Source organism: Trachymyrmex septentrionalis, unplaced genomic scaffold, assembly GCF_001594115.1.
Source record: "Trachymyrmex septentrionalis isolate Tsep2-gDNA-1 unplaced genomic scaffold, Tsep1.0 scaffold172, whole genome shotgun sequence".
Taxonomy (NCBI): Eukaryota; Metazoa; Arthropoda; class Insecta; order Hymenoptera; family Formicidae; genus Trachymyrmex; species Trachymyrmex septentrionalis.
In genome coordinates this window covers 1,061,087-1,081,681 of record NW_017304887.1, presented here as the reverse complement: position 1 = coordinate 1,081,681, position 20,595 = coordinate 1,061,087, and the positions used below count along the sequence as shown (strand labels likewise).

At 38.7% G+C, this 20,595-nt stretch overlaps 1 protein-coding gene across 3 annotated transcripts in view; it reads left to right on the top strand.

Annotated features, from left to right (window-relative positions):
- Window positions 1-20,595, top strand: part of LOC108746488 (RNA-binding protein Musashi homolog Rbp6) — a 448,396-nt gene that overhangs the window by 167,580 nt on the left and 260,221 nt on the right. For all 3 annotated transcript variants that reach the window (XM_018483298.1, XM_018483297.1, XM_018483300.1), the window contains exon 3: window positions 4,909-4,950. In XM_018483298.1, coding sequence (XP_018338800.1) covers window positions 4,909-4,950 — 42 coding nt within the window. The remainder of the gene's footprint in view (window positions 1-4,908; window positions 4,951-20,595) is intronic.

Below are 20,595 nucleotides of genomic sequence, written 5' to 3'. Positions count from 1 at the left end.
ATTAATGTATCTTTGCTTAAAGTTAATGTAATTGAACGTCTTTTTTTGTAATTTTGATCAAAATCCGAATAATAATTAATTCGTGTTAGATCGACGAGAATAAATCAATTAAGGGAAATAAATCTATTTTCGGTCAAAGTGGATCTTAGCTCTTAAATATTTCAGAGTAAATTTATATATTTATCCAATTCTGCAAACCGCCGAAATCTTTTTCGGTCTTAAAGCGCAATCATGAACAGAACTAGAGAGTAGTAATATCACACAATTAAATTAATAAGTAATTTAATAATTTTTGATGTTGATAATCATCTTAGAACGAGATTAATAATTTGATGTTGATCCAAGCATCTTATAAGAACTGTAAATCATTTAATTTATTACGATAAATATTATCGGGATCATGTAATTTAAAATTATGTAAATTAAAATTTGTTGTAAACAATTTTTCACAACGCAATTGAAGAAAATGTCCGGATCCACTGCACCTGCAAATATCGATTAGGATTAAACCTTATATTGCTATCGCATGTAAAAACAGATCCGTACATTAGCAGAATTTTCAAAAATAGATATTCGTTTCTTTCGAATGATTTGTGTGTCCGTCGGCTTTGGAATTTGGTGAAGTTGCTCGTAATTCGAAAGCCAGAAGTCGTTCGTTCTCGGCGTTATAATTGAAACTTTAACATTATACGGCCTCCCCGGCTATTTCCGCGTCTCTTCTGTCTTTGATATGGGCGCGCACGACCACATACCTCGTATAACAATTTAACCAGCATTCGAATTCCTACGGAATTAGTGCGAGTTCGCCTGTGAAATTTCTCGTTCGCGTTATCCGCGGATGCACAGTTTGCCCTGGGAGAAATGGGGCGAGGAGCGGGGGATTGAGGTTTCGATGCGAGACCACCGCTTACGATCGCGACGGGGGGATGGCGGCGAAGGGGGTGAACGGGGATCGCGAAGAATGGCGTCGTGAATTACTTTTCCAAATGCTCCCGATCCGACTCGAGGCTCTCCTTTCTACCGCGCCGCTTCAGGGTAGAAGCATCCAGGGGTAGGTGGCTCTTCCAATTTCCAGGCGTGCCAACCAGATTGAATTTCTATCGTCTTCGACAACGACGACGACAACGACGACGACGACGACGACGATGACGACGACAACGACGATGGTTGGCGGCCGATCATTTCGCGAGATATCGGGTAACTGGGTTATGTTTGCGAAAATGGCTTCGAGCCTCTCGATTTTTCTCGGTAATGCTACCTCTTCGTTCGTGGCGACGTTCTCTTTCTCTCACTTGTGTCTTCGCGCGTCTACACGTGTTTTTCCGTCTTTCTCGCTCTTCGTTTCGGTTTCTATCTTCTCGTTACCAACTCTCTGTTCTGCCCTCGCGAAACCATTGTTCGATGAGACGAATCGAATGAATGAGACATCGAAAAATCTCACGTTGATCGACTGAACGACCACGAATTGCGCCTCGTTGACGTCTATTACATCAGATAGAGAAAAGCGGTTACAAAAAGGCAGATAAGTATCTCTTTGGTATTTATTATTATTTTGCAATGCTATTTATATCACAGGGAAAAGATCTTGAATTAAAATATTAAATTTTTTTAAATACGTCAAATACAAGCACGAAATCGATTCAGAATAACCGAATCAAACAGACTACAGAAATTTAATTAAACGTTAATATTGCAAAGGAATAAAGTTGTGAGAGATAAATGATAAAGCCTGGTAATAATTTACACTTAATATTACAAGAAGATTCATTTTTGATCATAAGTAAACCTTTTCCGTTCCTTTAGTCTTGCGTCTACGAAATAGGAATATCATTGGTTATTCCAATTTTCCAATATGTATATGTATCCAAACCGTAGTCATAGCTCGCAACTTCGTATTCTCACGACGGAGGACGTGTACTGCGAAATCCGTTGCAAATAGCTCCTACGGGTGCAGTAGTGAAGTTCGAGAGGCACTTCCTTCATCCCCGCCTGCTTTTCCCTTATATCGGAAGACGAGATCAGAAGAAGAGGTATTACCAAAGCGAAAGAACGGCGGGAAGACTTTCTTTCGTCTCACGTCTCTCGTCGTCGTCGTCGTCGTCGTCGTCGTCGACGACGACGATGTCGAGACACCTCTCTTATCCGGGAGCGTGCGAGCGACCGGTGTGAACTTCGCCGTAGGGGATTATGCAAACGGGAGTGGTTTCTGAGTATGGGAAGAGAGATAGATAGAGAGAACACCCCCGCGCCGCGCGCCGCGTTGCGTTGGGGTGGATGATGACGGTGACGGTGGCTGGTGGTGGTGATGGCGGCGAGCGGGTTCCCTTGCTTGTCATTACCACGTTTGTGGCTTTCACCGCCCGGGGTGTCGGTCGCTCTCTGTTTCGTGGAAGCCTGGCGTTAGAGAATAATTGTAAAAACTCGTTCTCTCGGTTTTACAGAATACACTTTTTTTCGTAGCACGTCAATGACGCTCTTAAAACTAATTACAAGCGCGCGCCAAAAACCACACGCTAATCTAATAATACTAATCGAGATCGTTGTCTCGCGAAAATGCCCGATGTAAAAGAACACGGAAGAATCCAAATTTTATAGAACTGAAAAGGACACGGGCAGTAGGAGTCAAGCGCAGAAAACATCACGCAAATAATGTACCTATGAAGTGTGAAACTTCTTCATTCGCTAAAACGCGCTTACATGTTCCGGCTCACTTTTGAGCCTTCTTCAGAGATAACATAAACTAATATTGTATATAAAAACTGTGAATAAAAGTTATCTTGTTGAGTTATCATGATGAGCTCCGCTACATCGAGAATTTAAATGTCGGAATTAAAACCAGAGAGTGAAAGAAAAAGAAAAAAGAAAAGAAAGTAGGAAATATCATAAAATAAAATATGGAGATCTAATTTATATCAAACAACTTTAAGATTATAATTAATTATCCAGCTAATATAAGGACGCTCACCATGCTCACATAGCACCATATTGTAAACATTACTGTAAAAATAATTCAATAACCGATTCCTGATAATGTTTGCCAGTCATTATCAGACACACAGTGAGTCATTTTTTGTTTTTTAGTTAGTAATTTTCCGAGATAACAAATGGAAAAGTGTAACATTAAAGCGTTAATTAATTCCAAGAAAGTTAGAAAGTAATTGATAAACACGCCAAAAAGACTCATTACTGCGTACGAACGATACTGACTGATTATACGTGACAATAACTCAAGTTTTTATAGCTTGTCTATAAAAATCGGTCCTTGGGAAGCCCCTCCATATCCGTCTGCAGGTTGAATCCATTTATCTTTTGATGAATATCATCTCCGAAATTAATCTCTTCCTGTAGTGAGACTCTTCATTCAGTCAAAATTTTATATGAGTTGAATTTTATACCACACAAGTTTCCGTGAACTGCAGGGCCATTTTGAGAATTTCTAGAAAATTATCACGTGGTTGTTGAATTACTGATTTAAAGTAGAGTATTTTATGTTTACGTTGTCGTACGTAATCAAATTCTAAACATAATATAAAAAGTTATTCGCATTAATACTACATCGATAAATCAGAATTCCTTGTATTTAATTTATTTTAATATTTTTGTTGAATGTGCGTATATTTATTAATTTTTTTCTTTGCTGTAAATATATTTGACGTTTAGAAAGAACCTCCATTATGACTCGAAATAGATTTCTAGTTGGCAAAACGATGACAACATAGCATGATGAAATTCAAAACTGAGTAGTCACGGTTAGCACTGAATATGCATTGAGAATGCAGAGAGAGAGAGAGAGAGAGAGAGAGAGAGAGAGAGAGGATGGGGGGAGGGAGAGAGAAAGACAAGAGACGTTGTTTCATTTAGCATTACAACAACTGGCAGAATCAACTGATCCCTTCACCGCGTTTAAGTAGCAGGATGGTATTTCCAGATTCTAGTATTAACAATAAATACTCCTGCGGATTTCCATGAGCTTAATATTCATGATGTTGTTTATCTCATAATACTGTAAGTAATGCAAGTATACAATGATGCGCACAATAATGCTAATATATATATAATACAAATAACGTAATACTACATATGTGTATAATATTAAAAATTTATTTTATATTATTATGATATTTTTGATGATTATATCAAAATTCATTTCATAAACTTTAAATATAAGAAAGATATTGGTTTTAAAGATCGGTCTTAAAGAAACAAAAAGGCGCGTTTAAGTGAATCGATCCGCCGCGTCAGAATTTATGCATCTGTCGCACCGAAAATTTTGTGATTTCGTGAGCGGTCAGGACAGTTTCAACTTTTTTAGCAGAGCGCAGAACGTAAGGTGCTCTTATGTTCAACTTAGTGGGTTTGTTCATGCCCCTCGGGATTGTCCGCGAAGTGAAAAAAGACGACGGTGGTGGCGGCAGAAGCCGAGGTTTCGGTTAGTCGGTTCGGAGTTCTCGAGCACCTACTCTTTATTACTATGTAATTAATTGTAATGGGGATTTCAACTGGGAAAATAGTCCTCCGAGAGCTTCCCCTTTTGTTCGCTTATTCTTGTTTCTTCTCTTTTGCACGTTTTCCCACTGCGTTTGCGTGTAATACCTATTTTCATATTGTTTCTTCTGTTTGCCGTATTTTCATATTTGTTTCTTCCCTTTGCCTCACCCTTTCTCTCCTACAAAACTTGCAGGCGAACAAGATTTGTCTCCGAGTTTGAATTCGCATGTGGCGCATAATGTTCTTTTCGCGGTTATATCCTCAGCGGAACTCAGAGCTTTCAAGGCAGTTTGAGATTTATCATCGAGAAACTTAAACAAGTTGATATATATAAATTTGTATATACTTTACTTCATGACATTTTTCTATATTAATTATGTTTCAGTAGCTTATATAATTTTCGACGTTTCTTTGTTTTAGATCGATCCAAAGGTAGCATTTCCTAGGAGAACACATCCAAAGGTAAGAAAATTTGTTTGTTTTTATTGATATTGTTTTATTGCATTATACGTCATTATTATAATTTAAATTTCTCTTTCTACATGTACCATATATATGTTATGCATTGTTTAATCCTTACGTAAGTAGAGGAGCAAAAATATGGCAAATTATGTATGTGGTCTGTTCAGAGAGTATCTTACAAAAATTTTAGTTTTATATTTTTTACTTTGATATAGTACAATATATTATGTTATAGTTAAATTTAATTATGTCTTATAGGAGAGGGGAATGTAAAAATAATGAACTTTAAAGCTTTTGAATATCTGGACAATACTTGTCATTTTCTTTTCCAATATAAGTTTTTAAGAAAATTATAGTTGAGATGCTGTGGTTACTCCTATCCACTTAGACCCATTTCCACAATATATGGCCGGCTACCTAAAGATTAAAGGTTATCACAAAATTAATGAATGAATTTCGTTGATGAATCTCTTGATATAACATTTAGGTAACGATATATTCTGAAAATAGGCCTTAAAGGTTGATAATTATTTGCACAACGCAAGGAGATGAATATATAACGAATTAAACGAAAGTAACTTTTTTCATATTTAAAATAACATCATTGATAGAAACATATATTATTATAACAAAGTGACATAAACGAAGCGCTGAAAATCACCATTACGGACATTATCGGAAACGATTCTAACATGAAGAATTGAAATGGCTCATCCATTTGCGAGCGAGTTGACGTTGACGTTTATAATACCAATCCTTTCGGTCTACGGCGTGGCAGGGTGAAATAGCGGGTTAACGAGAATTACTCGTAGCTGTGTGCTCGCACGTTCATTTGGAATGCGGTGTTTTTGCCACGCATAGAAAAAGCACGGATGTGGAAACGCGTCGGCGCGACGTCGGCAGAGTCGACGTAGGACGTGGGCGGGAGGGACAGCTTAAAAAGTCAAATGACGACGCGTTCAGAGGGCGTGATTGAAGAGAGAATAATAAAGCCGACTGACCCCAGCAATAAGAGTAATTAAACGTAATTCGCTTCGAAACCTGGGATTACTTCCTTGCCGGCGACGATAATCGTGGCAACGGCTTCGGTCGCGCCGAGAAAACGCGCGGAAAGCGTATAGCGGGTAGATGGAAAACGTGAAATAGCTGATAGGGCAGGCAGGATAGAATAGTTGTGTACGAGTGTACGCATACAAAAGTGATAAGGGTAGAGTGTGACGAGAGAAATTTGCGCGACTTAATAATATAAATGCCAGGCATGCGGATTACCGGCGAGCGACTGAATTGCGCTAATTTTAATTGTACCCTTTCTCTTCTCCCGGTGACACGTTCTTTCCCCTTCTTCTCCTCCCCAACTCTCATTCCGTTGCTATTCTTCGTATTCCGTATCTATCCTACTGCCATTTCCGCCACTTTTGTCTACCATTGCATTTTATATGTTTTTATAACACGTACACGCCACTTCCCGGCCAGCTTCTTCACTCACAAATCCCTCTTGACTGACCCTTTCAGCGTTTTATTTGGGTGGCAGAACCCGAAGGGACATAATTTACGACGCGCGTGTGGCTGAAATTACGACCCGCGAATGCCGTCGGTAATCATGCGTCCCGACAATCTGAGAATAAGGTGTCTGGCAATCTCGGGTTGAGAAACATTTGCCAGAAATCGGGGAAAACAAATTTTGAATTGTGAGAAATAAAACGTTTTGGTGCAGACTTGAAATCAGGACAAACGTCACTTTTATGTTGCGTATGACAACCTTGCTTGGAAGTTCCAACTAAATCTCATCTATCACAAGCGCAGAATGTTTCAGTGCCAAAATTTTGAATCCCAACTTCGGAACTTTGGCTGTGAGAAATAAAATATTCTCGCAAATAATATAAAGCGGAGATAACTCGACAAGGCCTCAAGACAATTTAATATCGGAGATAGTAACCTATATATATATATATATATCTATTTTTTTTTATTCTGTATATTATGATTATTTTTCGTTTTTTGATGGTTCTAAATTTATTTCTTTCACTATGGTATAAAATTAATTTGATTTATATATCTTTTTACTTTATGAATTAAAGTTTAAAATTTATGTCATAAGGTAAGCGATTGTTACGACGTAAAAATCAGTCATTGGTATTATAAAGATTATTTTAAATATAAAAAAACGATCATTACGACGTAAAGATCTACCGAATAATTCTTAATATAGTATCGTTTAAGATCACCTGATAAACATTATACTAAAAATTTATGCTCATAAATAGAGTAATGAATTTGATTTATTAGAGATAGAGGAAAGTTGAATTTAAAATCTGGGTCACGAATAATAAGACTAGTTTAGTACAGATCGGATAATTCGAACTCTCGCGACGTGATTCAATTGATGACTTCATAATCGAAGTTTCTGGAACTAATATTTTCAAATTTCCAAACTTTCTGGATGTAGTATACGACATTTATTTTGCAGGTTACACAAGCTAATGTGAGAATGCATATGATGCTCGAAATAATACGACTGGCATTGTACGTTACGTGTAATGTTTGTAACGAGTGCAACATACGTATATAACTTGAACGTTTTGGGAGCCGGAAACGAGAGATGTAATTTTCATAAAATAACGCCAGCTTTTCCTCAGGCGTCACTTTTATTTTACATCTTCGCGTTGCAAAGATTTGAATAAATTGTGCCAATGCACGCTTCGAGATCGGAAACTATGCCAGAAAATTATTTTCCACTCGCACGTGTTTGGCGCGATTCCGTGATATACGGCAACTTACCGTAAATATATTACGGAGGAGATATGCTCTATTTTATATTCGTGTGCGGATACACCTATTAATGTCGCGTACACGCATTAATATCTACTTGCGAACGTGTAATTTCAGAAAATCGATAAAATAAATTTCATATTTACTGTTCCTTGAGTAGGGGATCTGAATACGAATCTCAACAATTTGTGATCTGTAATACACGTATATACGTATATACGTCGAGTGTAACGCGTATAGCCTAGAAACAAGTCTGCCCGATTCTAAGCACTCGAACTGTGGCACGTTCAACTAACGAATGCTCCTCTTGTTATAAAAATGAGGTTAATAGTCCGCGATTTTGCTCGGCTACGCACGACGCGATTCCGCGTCGCCTGGAAGTCAAGTTAATATCACTCGCGAGGGCACACAATAGGACACTTAATACCGCCGGTTCGTCAACACCCGAAACGCACGTTACTACGTTAGACCCGTTGAACTTTAGGAGAACGGTACTCGCCGCAAAGTTCATTGAAATGTCACCGAGTACTCCTGCGCTCGTCGTAACAACCTCCTTGAGACCGCATGCCGGAAGCGCTTTGTTACCGCACTTCCGGTCTGACGGAAATGGCGCAATGCGCTTCCGACACGGCGGAAAAGTAGCGACAGTCATTACCGAGCCCCTCTACCCCCCTTCTACTCTCTCTTTACGCCGCTCCTTTGCTTCAGTCCTTTGCTCCTTTACGGTGAACGCACGAAAAAAGACTCCGGCAAGGATTTTACCGCTTTTTGGGAAAACGCGAGGCTACTTCGGATAATTGTCTGGAAGTTTCGTAGCCAAGGAAACGAATTGAAGGCACAGACCTGCTCGCGGCAACTAGAGATCCATTTTTAATCAAGGATACATGATGTAATCTTTCTCTTTTTTTTTTGCAGGAAATTAATATTCAAACATGAATATTCACTTATATCTGAGGAAGGATATCACAGTCAATTTTGTTTACTATAATAACATACACTTTACGTATATTAGCAAGCAAAGTATTTCATTAGCATTTAGAAATTTGATATGAAGGAGTTGAAGATTTTTATTGAAAAAATTTGCTGTAGACAAATTAATATTTCGATTGCTAAATCTATTTAAAAAGTACTTTTTTTAAGGTAAAACAAGATTGAGGTGATAACAAAATTCTCAATGTTAGAAAATAATATTAAAATCCTCAAAGCGGATTAATTTTGTGGACAATAAATATAGACTTTTAAAAATATATCTGTTTCGTGCAATCTACTTGATCCATCTCATTGATCCTACGAACGCAAACGTCACGAGTGTGCTCAGCGTGTTTAAATGTGAGAGTTGAACTATTGCATAATTCAGGTAAGCAGGGATGGTTCCCGTTCGGTGATAGTACAACGCGATAACCCGTCGTAACCACGATCTGGAAAACTATAGCAAGCCGGAGGATAAGGGACGGATAACTAGTGCAACGCATAAACCGCGCTAGCCATCGATGGTGCGGCGTCGTCCCCTTAGTCGAAACGGTCGACTGTTCGGGACAGTAATGGCTTCGCCAACCCCCGGTATAATACCCACTTGTTACTGAGTAGTAATACATATACGCAAGACACACAGACGTTGTATATGTATACATATATGTATACATACACGGAGGATATTACTCCAATCGCTGTGAGCTCGAGAGGCACCACCGAGAGAAAGAAGAAATAGAGATGCAAAGAAGAGGGAGGAAAAGACGGGGAAAACGAAAAGGAAGAAAAGAGATACCGCCAAGACGGAGATGAGTAAGAGTAGAGAAAGGGGCGGGAGAGAGAAAGAGAAAGGAAGGTAGATGCGGAAAGAAGTGAAAATCTAGGAAAGGAGGGTGGAAAAGCCGGGGATAGTTGCACCATGTCTCGCGTAACGAGCTGTCGGCTCCCCAGGGTGTTCAGTTTTCCCTTCGCTCGCTTTTCTTTCTCTCTCTCTTTTCTCTCCTTCTTTCTCTCCTTCTGCCTCCCCTGCCCTTTGTCCACCATAGCAATATCTCTACGTACCACCCTTACAGCCATACCGCGTACTCCTCCTTTCACAAACTCGTTTTTGTTTTGTTCGTTGAGTGAGAGATATCCACTCACTCGAATCGAACGGGGCGCCAAGTATATCGTTGATACGCAGCAATCCCTGATCGCGCGACAACCTCCTCTCCGTCGTACCGCGTCGTCGTACTTTAATGTTATCTTATATGATTTGTTTGACTTTGCCTCGCGAAACCCTCCGGCTTGCCGGCTCCCCCGTGACGCCTTCGTTCTTCTTCGCCAGCGAGCACGCGCGTGCAATTCGAATCGTGGAACTCACACGTTGCGGAAATAACTTTCTCGAAACATCGCGAAACGATATCCTTTTTCCCCAAACTATCGAAAACTGCTCGGCTACGTTTACGATTTATATACAACGGAGAACTGAAAAGAACGACAAAAGGATTAAGGTGTGTACAGTTAAAAGAATAGATAAAGAGGAACACGTAGAATATAGATTAGATCGTAGATTAGGTAACAGATTATAGATTAGATCATAAATCGTTGTACACTTAGTTGAGACGACGATATTCTAGTACGATTAAATCATTAAATCTTAACTTTTTATTCCGTGGGATTTAAATAAATTTATTCTAATGTTGTATTCGGTTCTTTTGTGGATACAAATCCAACTAGTTATAGATTAACTTTGTAGCGTAACTTTAAGAATGAATAAAAAATATTTAGCACATTATGCAGTAAAATCAGCAAATTTCATAAATATTTAAATTACAGCTTATGTTATATTCTCTCGTAGTTGATTGCAATATTTTTTTTTAATTTTCACGAAGGTAATTGCACTAGAGCAATATCATTGCAATTTAAAGTTAACTGCAGAGAAGATTTTTTTTGTTATAATTCTTTAATTATACTGTGCTCCAATTATATCTACCACGCTATGCGAAAGGTCATTTCACAAAATTTAATCAGTTTGGAATAATGAAAGGATGAAGAATCGTGAAATGTTAAGGGTACGGAACTTCTTTCGAATGCGCAATGAATATGTAAAAGAAAGATCTAAAAGTTGAAATAATTAGCTAAGATGCTAGGTCGAAAAAGAAATATCCGCGCAATAACTTTAGAATACATTAATTTGCGCACGTCGTACGTAAATGACGCAAGAGTCGTCAACGGGGTTGAATGTTAAGGGATCGACCGACGTCATTGAAGGGCTCTCCCACGGGGCCTATTCGTAATTCCGACCGGAGCAAGGATTACAGATGTGTGCACATCCTTTGGCCAGCCCCGGTCCCATCTCGTGCTTACGTCCCTTGGCTCAAAAGGGACCTGTTACATACATCTGTGCAGAGCTAAATATGCTCCCGGGCAAACTCCCTGGTCGGCATTAGAGTGAAATCCCATGCATTTTATACGCGCCCGGGTCATTCAGCGCGACGACTCTCGTCGGTTATGGCGGCTGTGTACCCTACGACAATTTCCCCTGTCCTCTCACTCCCAGCGTAGCATCTTGTGGACACAGGCTGACCCCCGAGGAGCCCATCCCCTTGTCCCTCACGTAACCTTCCGGCGAAGCCTTTTCTCCTTTCGCCGCGCTTTGACGCGCCTACTTTCCTCTTCGTTCGCTGGTCCTCCAGCTATACGGGCGAGAAAAACACGAAGAAAGGGGGATGACGTGGACCGGAGGTAGAATGTTTGCGCGGCGTAAGTGGCGTCTCTACTCTCTCTCTGTGCAATGCCGTTCCTCGTCCCCGAAGGTCTCCCCGAGTCTCGAGCAGAGATTGTTCACGCTATTCGTGCTATTCGAGTGCGTTTATGATTGCGGAGCTTCCCGGGGGAGCTTATGTGTTCCCGAGAAAAAAATACGTCGCTTCTGGGTCACGCTTGGAATACGAAGAATATCACTTTCGCCACTATTAGCAAAATGTACTTCTGTACACGGGTGGGTACAACTCGTAAAGCAATTTTAATCTGCCACAAACGTATACTCGTATACCGATGTGTCAGATTAGTATCGATTTACTGTTTCCAAGGAAGATCGGACACTAACTCGGAAATAGTCACCTGATTTTTTTATGTAAACGATCTAAATTATCCTTTCCCATCCAATTAAAATTGCTACTATTAACAACATATTTATATCGTATTCTATTGATTGTTTTCTGATTCATTAATATTTACATTATGGATACGGATTTAGTTACAATCTTCTGAAAAAAATAAATAAACCAAACAAATATTAAATGGAATAATCACGTTAAGAAACTTATTACAGTATTCTTAAAAAAAAATAAAGATTTTAATTAATATGACGTTTTTTTTTTATTGCGAGTCATTTTGATGAATTTGCATTTTTAATGGTTTGTAATTAGATGAGAATAGTTATCAAAAAAAGAAGAAAGTATGTTAAATAATATCTATATATAAAGCAATATCTTACAATGCATACTCGTATTTTGTCGCTCCTAGAATATAAAAATATCTCAAGTGACTTGGGTGTTTTCGGGATAATATTAATAGAAAATATTAGTCAATACTTTTCTTAACTTATCTTTGCAAAGTTGCTTCCAAAAATGTGCTGACGTATCTGTGCTGATGTACTCTGTTAACCCAGGAGATTAATATGTAACGTAACAGTAACTCTTACTTTATATATAATCACAAAGGTAATGTTACACTTACGCGATACTTGATTCGAACGGTCAACACTGGGAATATTTTGCGAAAATTAAAGAGAACAATTAAGTTACCGTGGCCAAGTTAGGTTAAACGAGCGAAATGACTGCGACGGTCTCTCAATAATGATCGGCTTCCGATGTTACATTGTCCGAACCTGCCCTTCCCTTTGCGATAAATCGCCGAGTTAATCTTCGAGGGAACTTCCTAAAACGACCGCGCACTACTACGACCGCGTATACTTTGACCGCGAATTGTTCCGAATCCACCACCTGTCGCAGCTGACAGTAGTTTTCCTGCCGGCGGGAGACGGAAGCCTCAGATATGTTGTGTCACATTGAGATAAGCTAAGCTCCGCGTGATGGAGCAGCCCGTAAACTCCGGACGGCCACGCCATGATGCCACCGAAATGGCTGCTAGATAATGTATAGCTATACGTGATGGCGCCGTCGACCTCTCGTCTCCTCTGTCTTATGAGCGTATGCATACGCGTGTGTAACGGGTGTTCCGAAAATACGCTAGTGAGAACGCTGCTTCGAAATCTGTATTTGATTGCCGCAATAAAAGTTACATTCCCGGACGGATTTACGAAACGCTTAAACAGATCTTTATAAACAGATATATCTCCGTTGATTCTTATCCCTTCTCGTTCTTTCGTTAGATCAGAGTTCGATGTTTTGGGCGTATCCTTAAAGGAGTTATGAAAAAGATTATAGATTTTTATACATTGGATTTGAAAGTAATATAAAGAGCCGGCGATATTTAGAACCTGGATGAAAAATTATTTGTAACCAGATAAAATCGTTGGTAATCATACGAAATCGTATGAAATCGAATAAAATTATAAAATCTGATAGGACAACATTTTAGTTAGTGGTTACCCTCTTATTTTACATAGATTAAATAATTTTACATGGAAGTGCTAAGCGAGGCTGGATCAAAACGAGTTAAGTTAGAACGCGTGTACATCGCGTATAGCCCATTACAATTAAGATCTCCATTGCAGACAATTGAAGAGTAAGCGTAATGTAGTAATTTTCAGAAAATCCTTTGTCATTCAATAGCAAGACGCATATATCCTATCTTCTAATGTACTTAACAATCAATTTTAATGACATTTCGCAATGGATTACAGTGAATAAAAAAACGGAAACAATGACGCGACTCGACGCAAACAGTAACAAAGAGAGAGAGAAAAAGAGGGGGGGATGGGTGGGGGAGGGAGGGAAATGAGAGACGAGGGAGGATAACTATGCGCAGCTCGCCATTTTTTCCGCTACGCGAGTTCCACGTCTAGCTCGAAAGCTCTTCGCCGGGCGCGCTTTTCAACTACGTTGAATCGACGCGCGGTAAAAGAGGAGGAATGCAGCCTGCACGCGTTTTCGCATCTCTTTCCTCTACCTTCGTCCACCGGCGCGGCGTCCCTCTTCGCTTCTTCGCACATACGTGCGTCGCGACGCGCGTGTCGCGTCGCGTCGCGTCGCGTCGCGTGGGGATGCATCACCCTGAATAGGCCTGGTAATTGCGCGTTTAATATTTCCGAGCTTTTTCCGCGACGCGCATTGTGCGCCCGCGCGATTTAGCTAGGGATCGTCCTGTTTCGCCTGCCTTTCATTGCTCATCTTTCGTCTTGCGCTCGGCCGTTTGTTAGTTGCAATATGCCTAAGCAAGCGCACTCGTTCCTCATCTACCTCTTTCACTATCCCTCGCTCTTATCTCGTTTTCACCTCGTTTGCGATTTCTTATACGCGTCGTATTTCAAGTTTCAAATTATTGAAAAATTTGCGCCAAGGTCGACGCGATCTTTAATATTTACTTTACAAATATTCGTTGATTTTGATAACCGATGTTATTGATGTATCGGGTTTATTATTCTATAATTATTCTTTTTATCATTTCCATTATCAGGTACTTGTCCATTTGAAGTAAGTAGGAAAACGAGATAGCTCAAGTTATTAACATTATAATATTATGCACACGCTTAGAGTGTGTTAGCGATCACTGTTCTCGCATCAATAATGCGAGATGATATCATAGAAGATTTCGCCTTGTGGTCTTCCCGAACAATCGCCCGCAGAACGGCTTTCCCAAGACGAGCGACTATATCCGTGGCCCTCGATAAGGTACAAAGGGTAGCCTAATGCGAGCTCGCCGACAAAGCGCCATTTCAGGATCGCTTCTACTCCCTCGCCTCTCTGCCTCACCGTTATTCCCACCTCGAGGCGACAAAGACACCCCCGGCGATCTCAATCACAAATTGACAATAAAAAATGTCCAATTAACCCCGAGGAGCATCGGGGATAGATGGAATCGGCTCGACCCCGCGCACCATCGTCTTTTCACCGCAACGAAACGCGGAAGAGGGGACACGAGGGGATGGGGAGAGGGGAGGAGGAGATGGGGGGGGGAGGGAGAAAACTCGCGCGAAGTTGGAAGCAATCGAGAAGGTTTAATCCCGCTCGATTGCGTTCCTTGCCCGGCAACCTCGGCCCACTCCCCTCGACTCCCCCCCCCTCCCCCTCTTTTCGTCCTTTCCGTTTCGCTTCCTCCGCCACCCCCGTAGCCACTTTTCCCCTTTTTATTACAATCGACGACGACAGGCTTTGTAAGTGTGCGAGGATAAAAGGGCATCTTTTTTTCCTCGGCTCGGGAGATCGCGAGCGTTGAGTTGGTATTACGTGGCCTACGCACGCACGGACACACGCACTTACGCGAGGAGACACGACGAAGGGAGCTCTCCTTAGATGGATGTCGCGAGAAAAGAGAGGAAGAGGATCCAGGTGAAACCACCCCGTAAATATTCCACGGCCAATTTCCATGGCCGTGGGGAAATATAAGTCAAAGCGTTTAAATGAATCGGTGCACGTGCCGTTCTCGTATTTATTGACTTGCGTAATAGGATGAATTTCCGTTATTTCGCAACAATTTAAGCGTTTCGTGCCATACACAATTATTAATCTTTTCATTACGACCATCTCTGCTGCGAAAATGTATACGGTACAGCTGTACAAGTCGCGTACATGTTTCAAAGTAATTACCTCAATTATATTTTACTGTTTAATACATTGTTATTCTTTATAGTAAGAAAAAAGCATCAAGCATAAAGTAAATGAGTCTTTTTAAGTACTGCAATGTTGATAAAATGTATGACACATTTTAAGTTGTGCTTCTTTTTGCAAATAAAAAGAATCTTTTTAGAGAATATTTAAAGTTAAAAGACAGTTTTGGCAATTGTTAAGTTTGAAGATGGAATTGTTTTAGTTTAAATTTTTAGTTGATCAAAGTAAATATAAACTGATGTGGATATTTCAAATTATATCAAATTTGATTAATTGTTCCAGATTTGTTATATAGTTTGTTGTAGGATATTAAAATTGTCATAACTTAAAAAGAATAATATTTAAGAATTGTGAAATAAATTGACAAAAACGATATTTGATTACATTTTTAAGAATATTCTTTTTATCGATATTTTATTTGACTAATCAATTTTTACTAAGTCGAAAAAATAGTCTTATTTCCAATCTTATTGTTGAAAAATAATGTCTTTCCAGTTCTAAAAATCTTAATTTTTTAAACAATTATAATATAAATCTGAACTGATCAGAATCTATTTTGTTGATCATATCTATTTTGTGTAAATTTATATTTATACAAATTTATGTAAGTATATGTACATATTTGATTCTACAAATTGCTGAATTAAAGCAATTTAATAATTTTTTATTTTTTATCTTTTTAGTTGTGTCACTTTTAAAGTAAGAAAATATGTATATATATTGTATTATATTTATGTTATCTTAAATTGTGAACGCTATGCATTGAGAGATTAAGTTCATTCTACAATTAAGTAAGCGTAATTGTAAGTGGTTGTAGTTGTAAGAATTGACTAATTGAATATTTTCTTCATATTTGACTATATTGGTTAATTCTTACAACTACACAATCATCTCCAACGCTTACGCAATTGTAGAATGGGCTTTAAAGTCGCTTGTTATGTAAAAAAAAACTCAAGGTGTAAAGAACTAAGTCAAGAATGCGTAATTTGAGGTGAACTCGAATCATGTCAAAAAGAATAACAATCAAATCACATATAAATAACGTAGTATAATGTACTCAAAATTATAATAAATTAATTTAATCAAAGTTAGAGGTTGACCGATCTGGACTGTTAAGTGTATTAATATAATATAAGGCATTTATTCAACTACTGGAAAAATTATTTGAACTGCGTGTACTAATAATTGTGCGTCTACATGAACGATCAAATCAATCGTACGAAAAAAGGTACACCAAATGATTTAGGTAATTTAATGATGGAGTGGTATAGTAATAAGCATATTTACAAAGTTGACTAAATCATTATTGGTAGTAAATGAACATAAATGTAATGTATAGTAAAAGTAACAGGACGTAAAAGTAACAGGAGCTCAATAAATTATTGACAGTACTTCACTTTGATTTAAAGCGAGGGAGCGTTTTCCGGAGTTATCAACAGATAGCGCGTATACTCGTAATAAAAGAGATTTGTCATCTCTGTATAAAATGAGGATAGTTGAATAGTCACATCATTTTCTTGCCACATTGTGGCGACAAACATTTTTTTCAGTGCGGCTATTAATCAATCGGTCTATCTGATAGAAAGTTTTAATTAATTAAATTATTTTGCAAAAGTAATCGGGATCAAATAAAAAAAATTTAATGAATTATCCTATTAGATAAATTATTAAATTTACTTCACTCGAAAACAAAGTAGAGTTTACTTCAAAATTGTTACTATCAACAATTTATTGAGCTCTCGTTACTTTGTAGAATAGTTCAATCAAATGTTAAAATCAATCCATTCTACTGCAGATTTATTTCATCGTGCTCATAAAATTATTTTAATTGACGATACAATTACGTTCGCGCGTGTACTACCAATAATAGTTTAGTTAATTTCATAAAACTAAATTCAATGTTTATTTAACACAAGGAAAATATTAAAGGGACATTAAAATATTTTTTAACGCAACCCGACAGTTGCGTTACTTCTTCATTTAACTCTGAGATTGAATTGGTTTACCTCAACTCGAATTGAATTAATCATCTAATTAACTAATCATTTTTTACTGTGCATATATAGAAATCGTTTTATAAAGGCGACTGTAGGCACCCATAGTAATGAAGGGATTAAGTATATTTCCAAATCCGCAACATATGCTCGCCGCCAATTATCTTAAAGCGTTGAACAAACGTGAAATTGAACGCACCTTTATCTTTATGCTTGAATTAATCCTTCACAACTGGACTGCAGATCTCTATCCTTACAGAAGGATGTTGCCAGATATATGCAAAATATACGCCTGTGTAATTTGCCAGGGAAAACGGAACTCTTCAATTTTATTGCGCGCTGCAAAATTCGCGCTCTCGACCCGAAAATTCTTGGACCGGCGCGTCAGAGCCAGGAATTAATCGTAAACAAATTTATCTTTAGCGCGTTTCGGGGTTGAACTAAAACGCTCAGATATTACGGGGAAGTAAGCTCGTTAGAGGGTTTACAGCATCGCTGGTGCGCGCCTTGGCTCCGGCTGGACCGCTAGTTCCCTGCTGACCCTTCGCCACCGTTGGAGCGGTAGTAGCTTGCGGTTTAGTAACCGCAGTCTCTACTGCGCTGTCGGTTGCGGATAGCCTGGACCTCGTGTGCAACCTCGCCGTCTGTTTTGCGTCGAGAGGGCTTTCAAAAACCGCGACTGCCGAACCGAACTGGCGCGGCGCGGCTCGGCTGCGAGAACCTCCGAAACATTATGACGTAGGCCAGCACCCACCGACAGGAATTGGCCGGATGCACTTTGACGCTTGTCGATAGAGCAAGGAATGCGTGTAACGTCAGCAGAAATCCGACTGGAGAGTGATATCAAACTGATGCTCCTTGTATTGAATGCGCAAGCCTATGTAAAACTATCGTGAAGGTATTTTCTTGGGGGAACGTTAAATCATTTCTATACGAGAGAGAGAGAGAGAGAGAGAGAGAGAGAGAGAAAAGAGAATTTCTTGCAATGTTAAATTTATAATTGTTTCAAGCGTAAAATGATTCGTTGGAACGATTTTATAATTCATTAATGAAACGAAATACTAATTCTTGAGAATATAGAACAAGTTAGTCTAATTACCTATGTTGATTTCCGTTTCGTGATAACCGTAGTGAAATATATGTAAAATAGGCGTGATACATAGATCAGAAACGACCTAGACACGAGACTCTAACTATAATAACTCTTACGGTAAGCCCATGTACGCTCTCGAATTAATTACGTGCTGAGATAATGCCGATCGATACGTCGTATTAATCACAACAGCGAGAGTAACACGGTTAATATTAATCAGCATTTTAGTACAGGCGCGGCGAACTACACGAGGAGACGAAAGGTAGATGATGTTTAATATTGAGGGATATAATTATCTAACGTTGATAGCGTCGAATATGTAATTATATATGATATTGAGGAATAAATGTAATAATGACGGATTAAGTTTCAGAGATGCGAATAAATAAAACGCCTTAGGCAAGTGAAAGTTACTATAATAAAGTTATAACACGAGATTCAGAGCAACACTGCAAAGTAATATAAATTTGAAGATTACAAATAGAGTATTGATAATGAAGGGGGGCCCCGCATCAATTGTATAAAAATTGGGTCAATGAAGTGAGTCAGTTTTTACACGTAACATGATGAATAAAAGATAACACAGACGTAAGGCTCGATAAGTTTTTGAGCTATGGTAGTACATCAAAGATGTAAAACTTGTGCTCACGGAATACTTTTAATTAGCATCATGGGAATTCTAAAAAATTATCCATTATTGAGCCTTGTATACATATAAATAACATCTTTTGTACATCATATTATAAACTGCACATTATATGTGAAAATTAATTCATTTCACTCTGGGACTTGATTTTTCATATAATTAGCCACCTTTAACATTTATGAAAAGAAAATTCTGCAAGTGCGATCTTCTTTGTGCAAATTGCTAATGTATATTTGTACAATTCTATAGCTGTAAAATTCTCGTTATGGTGTGAGCAAATCCCTAACTTCGGGTCAGTTAAAATACACGTTCGTTCACCAACGTAGTAGCAGTAATAATTTCCTTGCGGATAAATAAATTCTCTGATGATTTTCTCTTCGTTCCGCCATAGCTAACGCTCCTAATCGGCTATGATTTATCATATCCTCGTTCGCCTATCGAACGCCGTTCCGTTGTATCTTTCTCTTTCTGTCAGTTGAGTTTGTGTCCATCCTAACTAAAGTTACATAAAAATTTGAGGAATTAGCATTTTGATAGAAATTATTATTAAATGAAAAATTACAGTGTGAATTTCGTTAAAGTTCAAAGATGCGAAAGTGAAAAGAATACAACTTCGTTATCTATTTACTTTTTTTAAATTATATTTTATCGTTGAGAAGATATAGACTTAGATGAAACTTAAAGCTTTTAAAAATGCACAATTTTGAATTTGAGATGAAACGACCTACGCATTCGTCGATTCACGATAAATATAAAAATCGTTATTGATTTTTGAACGACATATATCTTGAAATACCATAAAATAGGGAAACTTTAACCCATATTTCGATGCTCAGATAATACGTATGTCAAAATAAGAATATAAGACATCTTAAAGAGTACATCTTATGTCCTGATTATGGACATGCATGCTGTCTAGGCATTTTTCAAAATTTAGGCCAAAATTATCCCGACTGGGCCAAACGGTTAATATTGATTTATGGTAATGATCTTTATGCATTTTGTTGTTCGCAATTGACTGTATTGCTGACGACGAAACAGCGCAATACGAATCAACGATGAAATCCCTGCGAAATCCCTTATCGAGGTTAAATTCACTAAAGGGACATGTCTTTCTCGTTTCTTCCCAATTTCCTTGTCCTGCTCCGCACGACGCGATTCCTCGTGCGAGTGCCGAGTGTGTGCCATTTCGTCTTGGCAGCGAATTAAGCTGCTTTATAAAAATGTAAAAGGATTCGCGAGCGAACCGCTTTCGCGGGCATAGAGAAGGGGTAGAGAGGTAAGGAATAGGATGTGGGCTCGGCTCGCACGATGGAACCGGGGAATAGCAAATGCGATTGGGAGCCTCATTGTTTCTAAGAGCGGAGGCGCCCGGAGGGTGGAAACTCGAGACCCAAC